The 13,327-nt window shown below is 38.7% G+C and overlaps 1 protein-coding gene across 1 annotated transcript; it reads left to right on the top strand.

The window, feature by feature from the left end:
• Nucleotides 1-8,374: 8,374 nt before the first annotated feature.
• LOC4325120 (NAC domain-containing protein 74-like) lies at nt 8,375-13,086 on the top strand. The gene is made up of 5 exons (NM_001406190.1): nt 8,375-8,616; nt 9,561-9,735; nt 10,115-10,392; nt 10,843-11,196; nt 12,137-13,086. Exons 2-5 carry the CDS (start codon nt 9,570-9,572, stop codon nt 12,806-12,808), a joined length of 1,470 nt encoding a protein of 489 aa, NP_001393119.1. The 5' UTR covers nt 8,375-8,616; nt 9,561-9,569; the 3' UTR covers nt 12,809-13,086.
• Nucleotides 13,087-13,327: the final 241 nt, after the last annotated feature.

The raw sequence follows: 13,327 nt of genomic DNA, 5'->3' as shown, positions 1-13,327 counted from the left end.
GTTTAATATGTGTTAGTAATTCGCTTATGAACATTTATTACTTATGTTGAACTAATTATTTATATGTTTCTGATCAACCTATTTGATACAGGGGTAAGAGGCCTCGTCAGTAGTGTTCTACCTCTTCAGTCCTTATGTGACCGTTTCTTTTGGCTTACAAACTTGTAAAGCAGTACTACTTTTGCTATTACTACTGCAGTACTACTTGTGTTTGTCTCGTCTACATAGTTCTTTTCATTCATATGGTGCTAGAACAACTTATGCTCACGACAACACACTTTCGGCGCTGCACGGTAGTGTCAGATCCAGTAGCGCGCACAGTCCACAACAGCACACATGAAAAGCGGCAGCTCGAGTTATCACTATCAACTTTCGGCGCTGCCTATTTACATAAAGTGAATCACGCCCACGCGTGATCGTCTTGTCACATCTAATGAATAATGTATCTCATTGAGTTCACATATATTGCAGTGAAAACGACGCTATATAATTGACAATCTGAAGGCAACCTCTTCATATCTTCTTTCCCACTAGCACACAACACACGAAAATGGAAGCCTATTCATTGGTAATACGTAATCTAGATTTGAGATTATGTAGAACATTCTTCACTACAATTTTACATTTTGGCAGCAAACCAAATATGATCAAATGCAATTTTACCTTACCAAATATTTGGTCGTGAAGAAAAATTTGGCACTAACAATCCAAATATGCCCTAAAAATTAATAAAATATTTGTACGGTAACAAAATATTTGTACGGTAACAATCCAAATATGCCCTAAAAAATAATAAAATTGTATTTTACCAGTCTTGGAGATTTTAATCTTGTATAGTTTTCAATATAAAAAGATTTGATAACTATTGATATTTATACAAAAATATAGAGCACAGTACAAAATCGCCCTCCCCCAGGGCGGCAAGGGGGCCGCCTGCAAAATTCCATGCCCCCTCGCCGCCCATTTGCAGGCGGCCCCCCGCACAGTACAAAATCGCCCTCGCGGAGGGCGGCAAGGGGGCCGCCTGCAAAATTCCATGCCCCCCTCGCCGCCCATTTGCAGGCGGCCCCCCGCACAGTACAAAATCGCCCTCGCGGAGGGCGGCAAGGGGGCCGCCTGCAAATTTCGTTGACGGCCGTCGCCCGAGAGCGAACGGCCGTCTGCCACGTCATTTTCGCCGCCCTCTGGGAGGGCGATTTTTAAAAATCGCCTACCCAGAGGGCGGTAGGCGACTACTTCCGTCAATTTTCAAAATGGAAAATTATTTTTGTAAAACTTTTAATAAAAAAAATTAAAAATAAAAAAAATTCTATAGATGGCCATATATGGCCCGAGGCCCGATGGCCCGCCCAAGGCCCGGTAAATTTGGCCCGGTCTAGGCACGGCACGGGCACGCTGCTTCCTCGGCACGCTGTGCCGGCCTGCCGGCCAGGCCCGACGTTTAGGGATGCGGAACAGACTTATTCTCAACCATATGTAAAGCACGTCACAAAGAATAGGAAGGTAAAATAGGCTTATTATATGGCACGGCTCAAAGAGTAGAGACGTAAAATAGACTTATTTTAGCTATATATGTGTCACAACCCAAATAGAAGGGAGGGTAAATGGACTTATTTTAAAGAAGACATGATGGGCCACCCATACCTTCGGGCCGATACGGCACGGCCCGACAATTGGTGGGCCGTGCCTGGGCCTGAGGTGCGGCACGTGGACCGACACGGCACACCCGAAGTGCCAATCGTGCTGTGCCGGCCCGACGACCGTGGGCCGTGCCGGGCGAGTCTTATGGCCATGAGGATGTTGGGATTGGAGTTGGTTCATTTTGGTTGTTGTTACGACGATGAGCCACATGGACATCCAAGTGGCACATCCATCTAGTGTTACAAAACTTTTAAGGCTGTGTTCGCACATCCTTCTTCCCATCACAAACAGTAATCACGGAAAACGGAGCGGTCCATTAGCACGTGATTAATTAAGTATTAACTATTTTTTTTCAAAAATGGATTAATTTGATTTCTTTTAAGCAACCTTCGTATAGAAATTTCTTTAAAAAAACGTACCGTTTAGCAGTTTGAAAAACGTGCGCGCGGAAAACGAGAAAAAAGGGTTGGGAAAAGGGGATAACAAACAGGCTTGCTTTGAATCGTAGGAATGAAAAAAATGAAGGAATAGAAAAAATATATAGGACTTTAATAGAAATACAAGTATAAAATAGAGAATTACAAAACACAAGAATAATCGTTTGATTGGACCGCAGGACAAAACACAGGAATCAGATGAGAGGGACTTTAAAAAAAATTTCAAGAGATTGGACCTCTTGCTAAATTTCCTTCAAAACCTACATGCAATGAGTTCTTCCATAGAAATCGTATAGGATTTGAAAAACTATAATCCTTTGAATCAAAAAGCCAAATAGGAAGATTTCTTGTAGGGTTTCAATCCTATAAAGGGACCCTAAATGTGAAATATTGCCTTTGTACTCTCTCCGTTCCAATATCTCTTTATATTTTGAGATGTAAGGAGTAGTTCGAGTACAATTAAATTTACTTTTACAACGAGATGAAATTAGGGTTCCCTTGAAACAAAGAAACTTTGTAGGATTTGGGTTCCGTAGAAAGAACTTATATACAGGCTTAGGAATTGCTCTCCCAAATTCTTTTAGAACTCCCAAATTCAAAGGATTGTTTTAAATCATATAAGTCTTGAAGGATTTTAAAAGGATTCAGAACTTATTCGGATCGATGGATTTTCAAAGGGTTCTCAAAGGAACACGGTAGATAGGAAATATGTTTTTCCCTATCATTCGGACCACTCAAAATGATCGCGGGAAGTTCGAAGGAATGTTTCATTCACCATTACATGAAAATAATGGGGAAAAAGTATCCACTCAGACCACTTGCTAAAATTTCCTCTGCATGATGAACAAGGGCAAACAACATTTGAGCTTCTCTAATAGCTGACTGACCGCATGGCCCCATTAGTGTGAGGCTCGTCTGTCAGCTAGTTTCATGATTGTTTAGTCCTTGCACTAATCAATAAAACTTATATATTTTTTTTAAATAATATGTCAGACTTTATTCATTTAATATAGTTACATCGTTCACTAAAGAGTCAATGATAAAATCAGGGGGCTCATCGTCCCAAGTACAATTTTGCTTTGACTGCATCGCTGGAGTTCTTCTAAGCTGCCACGTCCTGCTTTGCCAACTACAGTGTCTTGGCTGATCTCTGCTTGCTACCATTGGATCGTAGCTATCGTCATCTTCGGCCGTTGAACATGCGCTCACGTTCCTGTTCATGGGCTGCTGGCTGCTGTCCTCTCGATGAATCGCTTCACAAGTTCACAATGTGTCCCAATCTAACTGAATGTTTCCGTATGAAATTTGTTTTAGTGTCAAACTGTCAAATACTTCATCCTGGAATTAAATTGGTTGTTTCTTTTCATATAAAAAATGTTGGTAGGCTTCTATTACATTTGTATGCTCTGCTTGTTCAAAACAATTCCTATACTTTTTCTTTGTCCCATCCAAACTTATATATCTAAAAAATTATGTACTCTCAAATCCTCTGTTTTTCATATGCGATCCTATGATAAGAAATATTCCAATGTTTTTACCCATTCCTCTGTTTTTTAATCTCTTGGAAAAAAATTCTTTTGTGACTATCTCTTTCTTGCAATTTTTGTGTTTTTCCTACGCTCCATCCAAACAGCCATTGATGTATTATTCCTATAATTTACATTCATAGGATTCGAGGTGACAAGACACTTAAATCATATGTTTTTCCTATCAATGTATTATGAAAATCCAGCGTTCCAAAGGACCCCTAAGACTTTGCTAACGTTCTACAGTTTGATTGCATTAGTGAATCCATATTATCGCCATTCAACAAATTAGAGTAGATGATATACATACATTATAAATAAATGCAGAAAATTTTTTGCACGATATAAAATGCAAGAGAAAATGAAGATGTATTTTGTACGTCAACCTAAAAATTAGTCCCTTCTTTTTTTGCAAGCTGAAACTTGTTCCATAGTGGGTGAGACTAAAGAAGTTTCTATGATTTTGATTTATGTTGAAAATTCTGTCCAAGGTCAGGATAACAGAAAAGTAAATAAGCTTTTCACACCAAAAACTAAGATAGAGTGGCACCAGTGGACAATAGGGTCCAAAAATGCGGCCATCTAGGGTCATACATGATGCTAACACTACATTTTGAGGAGGAAAGTGACAGTTGTGGCGAAGTTGATGGCATTGTCATGTTATAAAGTGGTAGGTTTTGCCTCAATGAATGTACTATATGAAGCCATCTGAGGATCGAATGCAAGCTATAAAGGACAAGAATTGTCTTATCCATGTTCAAATATTTGGTAATATGCTAATATTAATCGTATTATAGGACTGTATATATATATATATATATATATATATATATATATATATATATAGTAAATTTGTTTGGTGCTCCATGGTGCCCGGGCACCATTGTTGAAATTGAGTATATACCCAATTCAAATGAGCATGAAACTTTTTCAATTATTTAGGTATTAATATTAACTACTTTACTAACTAGTTGAAAGCAAGTTTGAACTGAATTTGAACTTGTTTTTGTTAGATTTTGATTCTAGGTATATAGCATCCATACATATAATTAGTTAGGTATGTAATCATGGATTGTGAAATAAAGTTAAATTTGAGTTGTTTTGTTGATAGGTATAGGTATGAATCGAATTCTTATAACTAGGTATATACTCACAATTTGAAAATTTTGAAAAATTTGAGTGATTTTGTGCATTTGAAACCATGGTGCCCCATACATATGAGTGTCCTATATATATATATATATATATATATATATATATATATATATATATATATATATATATATATATATATATATATATATATATATATATATATATATATATATATATATATATATATATATATATATATATATATATATATATATATATATATATATATATATATATATATATATATATATATATATATATATATATATATATATATATATATATATCGTTGAATTTTACAATAACATTGATCATTCGTATTATTTAAAAAATTAGTGTAAATATGCTAAAATATAGGTCTCTTTAATGATAAAACATGCAATAGGATGAATGGTCAAATAATATTATATTAAAAGCCTATCTATTAAAAAAAATTGGAGAGATAGTATAACATTTGCTTTCACTATCTGGAAACAATGGTAATGCGATAGTTGATATACGAAGATGGAATCAATTTGGAGAAGAAAAAAAAGACCCGCGCGCTACATTTACTTTACACACCTATATATTTTTAAAGGAAATATGTATACCAGCTTGCATCATCATTAATCCGTTACATATTGATCATCACATAACCAAAAATTATAAATTCTTAAAAAAAATAAATATTCTAAATTAATCATCATATAACCCTGACACTTTTGTTTTACGTATAGCATTATTGTATCTATGCATACAAATTAAGACGTTTGTGTGTGTATGTATGTATAAGCAGGCATTGAATAGTAAACCGCTCGTTACTCGAGCATGTGGATGAGAAATGTATCTTTTTTTCTGGATCGTCCTCCTAAATAATCCTCTGTTTCTAAATATCTAACGCCGTTAACATTTTTAAAATATGTTTGACTGTTCGTCTTATTCATATAGTTTTACATATTTCACAAAAGTTTTTGAATAAAACAAACGGTTAAACATATACTAAAAAGCCAATGATGTTAAATATTTAGAAAGTCAACAGTGTCAAATATTTATAAACGGATGGAGTAACTCTTTCAAATGATGTGAATTTAAACACTTGCATTTGTTCCACAAATAAGGCCTGGCTACCAGCCTTTTTGCTTCCGAAAAGGCTAGCTACCGGCGATTAGAGAGTTGGTTGCTGTGGAGATTTTTCATTAATTAATCATACTGCTCCAAACAAAAACTTTATATTTATGCAACATTAATTGCATATCATGACTACACACCCCCCTTTCGAACAGTACGACCAACATAATTGACCGAGCTAATCTGAATGATACACGTTCTCACCAACTACTTATAATCAATAGATGTTCCCATTACTCTCTACCATTTATACCAACCTTAATGAATTCTTTGAAATGCAGGAAGCCAAAATCAACTAAAATAATCCATGTCTTTTATAATAAAAACTTAATTTGAAGAATTTAGACATGGTATAGAGAAATCCCTCTTGATGATCGATGACAGTAGAAATGGAAGTATATATTCATAGTCGCTTGGATATGGGATGACTCGCTAACAACTCCCACCCAAGCGGACAAAACAACCAAGAAGAAGGCGACGTGAGGATAAGGTTCTTCCGATCGATCCAGATAAAGATCAAAAACCCTAATTATTCTTATTACAAGCAAAAGCGGCCGAGTCGCCAAGACCTAATTAGCCTTGCCATCAGCTAATCTCGTCCAGATACGCATAATTATATTAGCATCCGCAAACCAAGTGCTCCAGACTTCCAAAGTCAAGGTTTGTTGGTTAGCTTATTAGTACTAGTACTAATAAACAGGAGGATGAGAATGCACTTAGAGCAAGTTTAATAATATAGCTAACTATTAGCTCCAAATCATTTATAGCCAATGTAATAGCCAATTCATAAAATAGTTATTTATTATACTATTAATATCTGGTCCTACATGTCATACACACATTACGTCTTGGAGTCTGTGTTGTAACTGGCTACAAATCTGTAACCCGCCGCTATTCTCTCTTCATTTATCTCTTTAAAATATGTATATAGCTGGCTTATAGCCTGCTATTGTACCTGCTCTTAGAGAAAGTGAAGATGAGTACTCTCACCGTCAAAAAAAATCTAACCTAATTAGCGTTTAACATGATATAGCACGATGTCTTTCATCGTGTTAGATTATGTCTTATTCTCTGTTGAATTGTCGTTAGAATTAACCGGGTTATGTTTTTTTTTTTGCACGAAGAAATTAAAGTACAGGCCAAATTATGGAGGGAATAAAAAGGCAGAGCAGATTGGAGCATCTAATCTGTTGCAATCCTGAAAAGATCTCCAGCAGATGCAAACGTTTAACGGAACGCAAGGGAGATGATCATCGATTATTATTACGGACGCCATTGGCTGGGTGATGTTGGCTGCTGCTGCTGCCCTCTTTTTCCACGCAGATGATGACGCACGCCAGCTGCCTGTTTCCAGGCAGTTTCCTCTCCTCTACTCCGATCGATTGCATTGCCAGCTATTGTACGCAGTCAAAATCTGGGTGTAGAGTGTGAGAATTGTATAGAAAAGGATACAGAAATATATCTATCTACTCTCTCTGCTAGGTGAACTGTCCCCGGTGAAGAAACCGAAAGCGATTTGAGTCTACGAATTTTACACAAAACAGTCGATCAGCCATGATCAGTAAAGAAATTACGCATTTCTCTGTTGAATTGTAGTCAGAATTAACCAGGTTAATAATTTTCAAACGCTCTTCTCATACTCTACACGTTTCCTGGCCTCTTGGGCAACTAGGCAACAGCTGGATCACCCCTGGATGGATGGATGCACCGTGCACGCCCCCCCCCCCCCCTCTCTTTTCGCTTATACTTATGCTTATCACTTAAAATTTAAATTTTTAATCTTAAATTTAGAATTGATTTTAAGGTTTTTTCATCGAAGTTTATTTTTTAGCCTTTACTTTTAAATTGCTAAGAACACGTATATAAAAGTTTTATTCACAAATTATTTTTTTTGCAAATATGCCGTTTCGCTTATTCCACGAATAAGAGAAACGATGGGGACATTCACTTGTTAACACGCTTAATTTTAAAGCTGTTAGCATGTTAAATGGTACGTTTCACATAACAACCTTACATATAAAAGTTGCTTCAAATATAAAATTGATCTATTTTGCAAATTTGTAATAAATTAAAATTTTATTAACCATACCTTTATGGTTTTATTGTTTTTTTGCATGCTCTAAAATCATCTCCTATCTTACGAGACAAGAACACCAGCTGTCATGTGTTCTTTCTTCCGTCAGCCATGCAGCATCAGCAGCCGCACCACACTTTGCGCGCTCTCTGTGGCTCGATCCATCAGTCCATCCATTGCTAGCGGCTCGACACGTGTCGCCCGGACGAGCCCCTCGCCCACGTGGAGGTGGCGGGGGCGGAAACTTGGGCGGCACGGACTGGAAGAGCGCCAAGTGGGCCACGGGCCCCACCCCGCCAGTCCCCACCCCCCACGGTCCAGTGGGCCCCACGCGTCAGCCGCACGCGGACCCGCAGGTCGCCCGCGTTAAGCAAACGACCCAACCCGGGCCGCGGTTTATATAAAAGCGCGTTGAGCCCGCAGCGCGGCCTCCTACCCATCCATCCCTAGCTTCCTCGCTGCTTCGCCCGCCACGTCACCCTCCTCCTCCTCCCCTTTTTTTTCTCTCGCTCGCCTCGCCATCCATGGCGTCGATGGCGAACCAGCAGTAGTAGTAGTCCACCCCAACGACGCGCGCGAGCCAGCTCCGGGGTACCCGCCGCTCGTGCCCGGGGGGGAAGGGGGTGCACCGGGGAGCCGTCGCGCCGCGCGGCTCTGATTCTTCCCGTTCCCGGAGGTGAGTGGGTTGACTGACTCCTCCCCGCTCCGCGCCGCGCCGCGACTGGCCTCGACTCTGCGTGTGTGTTTGGTTAGGTGATTTGGATTGTTCCGCGCTTGACGACGTCCCCGCTCGTTGTTGGGGGGTTTCGTCTTGGTGCGGGGGATTTTTTTGTTGTTTAGCGTTCGTTCATGTTAGGGGTAGTTGTTTCGTCTCGTCTCGGGAGGTGGGGGGTTTTAGGGTGATTCTTCGATCGAGATCTTCGTTTAGGGGTTGCGATCACTCGCCGATTGCGGATCTTTGCCGCGGAATTTTTCTTATTCTTTTTTTTTTTTTTGCCTCCTGGGGTTTTCGATTCGGGGGGCAGATTCTTGGGGGATTCGAGACGCGCGTAATGGGGATTGGTTGCGACCCCGTCGAAATCCGAGTGGATCGGTCGGTTGGTTGGTTGTGCGAAGAAATGGTGTTCTTGAAGTAGTTCGGTATTTGGGGAATTAGGATAGCTGCTCTTCCTTCAGTGCTTCAATAGGATGATAAATCAGTGAATTCCCGATTGTTTTTTCTTTTCCCATTTTAGCTAGCCTATAATAGGATATCACCCCACTTTTCAGGTGGTTTAATGTGAAATTTGGAGTTATTACCATATTCCTACTAATCATTTTAGAATTTCCTCCCCTGCTTGCTTTGAACCTGAAATTGTCAATAATTAGAAAGGAGGAAGCATCATTGTTCATATGGATTTTTGTTAGTTTGCCTCCATGTTTATCTTCTGTAAAATGCTTGGGGATGTTACTCCATGAGCATACTAAAATCGCCAACGTTTGTGTTGAGAATCTTTCTAGAAAGATTTATAAGATCGTCACTTATGTTCTTTAGTTTTTAGGCAGTAAGTCGTTGTGCTAAATACCCATGCCGTTTTAGATTCTCCCTGATCATGTTTGCTTTTCTTGATTCATGCACAGATTTGAACCATGGAGTCTTTACGTGACATGGTCCTCCCACCAGGATTTGGATTCCACCCAAAAGATACTGAGCTCATTTCTCACTATCTGAAAAAGAAAATACATGGCCAAAAGATTGAATATGAGATCATTCCAGAGGTGGATATATACAAGCATGAACCATGGGATTTACCTGGTAAGTTGAACATTATTCCATGACAACCTATATTTGTTTCGTTCCATAGAGTTTGCTGATGAGAAAAGAGTCAATATTTGACCATCAATTTAAACTAGATAATGCTGGTAGATGGAAACATTCATGTTTGCAAGAACCACTGGGGAATGCACCAGAATGTTTTCTGTATTCTTAGTACTGTTGTCATTTCTTAGTACTGTTGCATCCTTTGCCTTTTTAAATATTATGCAACTGATTGCCAATTATGTATCTTCTTTGTCCAATTCTCTGCCCTGTTATTTTGATAGATGAGTTTCTTTTTTCTACTTTTTGGCTTCCTTTGTTTGTATGCCGCTTGGAATCTAATTATGTAAACTGCTGATGATATTTCACATTACAGCAAAGTGCGATGTTCCAACTCAGGATAATAAGTGGCATTTCTTCGCTGCTCGTGACAGAAAGTATCCTAACGGTTCTCGGTCAAATAGGGCAACAGTTGCTGGGTATTGGAAATCCACTGGAAAGGATCGAGCCATAAAAATGGGCAAGCAAACTATAGGAACGAAGAAAACTTTAGTTTTTCATGAAGGCCGCCCACCCACTGGGAGACGTACTGAGTGGATCATGCATGAGTACTATATAGATGAGCGTGAATGTCAAGCCTGCCCTGATATGAAGGTATTGAACTAATTATTAAGATTTTAAAGTGGCTTATTTAGAAAAGAGAGAACTATATTGTGGCTTTACATGATACTCCCTCCGTTTCAAAATATTTGACACCGTTGACTTTTTAGTACGTGTTTGACTATTCGTCTTATTCAAAAAATTTAAGTAATTATTTATTCTTTTCATATCATTTGATTCATTGTTAAATATACTTTCATGTACACATATAGTTTTACATATTTCACAAATTTTTTTTAATAAGACGAACGGTTAAACATGTGCTAAAAAATCAACGGTGTCAAACATTTTGAAACGGAGGGAGTATATAAATTAATGTGCACTGTACCTTCTTGATGTCACTCTTCAAACAACTTGCTGGTTTAGATGATATAATCATATGATTTGCTGACTAAGGGCGAATTCCAGTATCTAATGTAGGGCTTTTATTTTATTGTCCCTCAGGATGCATATGTACTTTGTCGTATTACCAAAAGAAATGACTGGATCCCAGGGAATGGCAATGAGTTGGACAACAGTGATCCTCATCCAGAACCATATGATGCTCCTCCATCAGTTATCAGTACTGAACAGCTAAATCCTGCTGCTGAACCAGTTGTCGGTGTTGAAGCTGCACCAGTTACCGTTGCTGAACCTGACGGTGTTACTACGTCAGCTATCACTGCTAATATACCATCTCCTAGTGATGACATTAATCTGGATGATTGGTTGAATGAACTATTTGATCCTTTCTTTGACCCTGAACAGAGTCTGGCTTCTGCTGATCTGTCTCCAGATGAACAAAATGTTGAATCATCGGTGAGTTTCTTCACAGTCACTGTGTTTGCAGGTTAAATAATTCAATGGATAAATTATTAGAATGTTGTAGTGACATTATTAGAATGTTGTAGTGACTCCAGCTCCCTATGAGAACGGGCTATTGCATGAACAAGAATCTGTTGGACAAATCTAACATGCTTGTTACTCATAATAAATTGATCTTCACTGGTCCACTTGTGCATACTGATTGCTATTTAATATATCTGCATAATGCATTTCTGATAGACAAAATACTGAATAACTTCACGAACATATAGAAACCAAACACAACATTGCATTATAGTAATGTTTGTGAGCCTAGTACAGCACTGGTTACTGCTTGGGAATTGATACTAAGCCTAGTACAGCACTGGTTACTGCTTGGGAATTGATACTAATATGAAGCATGTGACTGGTAATGACCTTTAGAGATACCTAGACATAGGCAAATCACAATGTTGTGACCATTTTTTTTTGTGACTTAGTATGGCTGCCCTTTTATTTTCTTTTGCTGGTTGACAAAGAAGATTTGCTTGTAATTTTTTTAGGAACACCGGAGTAATGCATTCTCATGGATAATATTTGAAACTCATTGAAAATTATTATGATTTGTTTGGATTGACTTTTTAAAAAATAGCCATGATTTGCATATACCATGGACTGAAGCTATCTTATGTGTTACGGTTTGTTCCACCTCTTCTGAGATTTCTGGTTATTGCCAAGTATCTGGTCTGTTATATTATGGGGAAACGTTGACTGTAGTTGTGTTTTCATACCATGTTCTTTCTTTAACACGGAACCTAGGAGTCAATGTATTTTCTGCAAATCATGAATTGTACTTGTCATTGTGCTGTGCATTCTGCCATTCTACTATGTTTTGATTGCAGTTCTTAGCCTGTGCATACTTGCTCATCGCGCTATCTTCCTTCTTAATTTACAGAACGTAGGTGCTTTGGCTCCAAAGGTGGAACAAGACTATTCTAGTCCTAACGAGAACGTAGTAGATGATACGGAGTACTTGTTGCCTGAAGATGTTTACAACATACTGCACCCTGGTACAGATGACTTCAATATGCTCCAGAATCCTTTGGATCAGTACCCCATTCAATATGCAACCGATGTTTGGAGTGGAATTCAGAAGGAAGAACTGTGGTCGCCCCAGGCCAATGCTGAGCCTAGTCAGTCGAATGAAGCTGCTGATAATGGAATTATAAGACGTTATCGTAGTATGAAAACACCTGAAACTAGTGTGCCGCAGTTCAAGGGTAAAACTCAGGCTAAAATGCGGGTTGGGATCAACAAGATGGCTACGAGTAGTTCTGAATCTATCAACCAGACTATCAAGTTTGAGAACAGTGGTCGTCTTGTTGAGCACCAGAAGAACCAAGCGCATGATGTAGCTTCTACCAAGCGGTCAGACGCAGGGAAGCCAAGTACAGAGCTCAGCAGCAATCGAGGATTTCTCAGGGGTATCCGAAATGCATTTGCAGGCTGTTCGGATGCTCGATGGAACATGATACTTGTTGCGGGTTTCGCTATTGGAGTCGCTGTGGTAGCGCTTCATATAGGCCAACGCCTTGGATTAAGCCAGAGAGATCAGCAGCATACCTAGCCTTTAGGTTTGCAGGTTACTGGGTTTCTATGCTTTTTGCAATCTGGAGAAACGTAAACAAACTCCGATCTTTGGTTGGTGCAGAACATTTGATGTATGCGCCGTTTTTTTTGTGTTGGTTTTGTACATATTATTATCTTCGGTTTTGGTCGACTTTTGTTCTCGCCAGCTAGTAGTACTATGTTGACGAATGTAGAAGAAAACCTCAAAAAAAAAAGAACAAATGAAAAAAAATTGACGATGAAAATTTATATAATTAACCGCTTGCATTGTACTATACCGTATCAGTTATGATGGCATGATTCTAAATACACGCACTTGTGGATGACTACGGCATTTTTCCTCTGAAGTTTTGTGTATTCTAGTTGAAGTAATCTCATGTTTGACTAATCGTAGTCATATGTTGGGAGTACGGCTATTTGAAACACTGGAACGTAGTTTGTAAAAGGGATCTAAATGCACAAGACAGAACTCTCTCCAGCAATCTTTCAAGGAATTGTAGAGCAAACATGACATCCA

This window comes from Oryza sativa, chromosome 1, assembly GCF_034140825.1.
Source record: "Oryza sativa Japonica Group chromosome 1, ASM3414082v1".
In the NCBI taxonomy this organism is placed as follows: Eukaryota; Viridiplantae; Streptophyta; class Magnoliopsida; order Poales; family Poaceae; genus Oryza; species Oryza sativa.
Note: the sequence above shows the minus strand (reverse complement) of the source record. Positions and strands in the feature narration are given on the sequence as shown.

What these genes read in the sequence shown, in the direction of transcription:
- LOC4325120 (NM_001406190.1), top strand. Translation starts at nt 9,570, where the DNA reads ATGGAGTCTTTACGTGACATGGTCCTCCCACCAGGATTTGGATTCCAC. An exon ending in TGAACCATGGGATTTACCTG is followed by an intron (nt 9,736 to 10,114) that starts GTAAGTTGAACA and finishes TTCACATTACAG; the next exon opens with CAAAGTGCGATGTTCCAACT. An exon ending in AACAAAATGTTGAATCATCG is followed by an intron (nt 11,197 to 12,136) that starts GTGAGTTTCTTC and finishes CTTAATTTACAG; the next exon opens with AACGTAGGTGCTTTGGCTCC.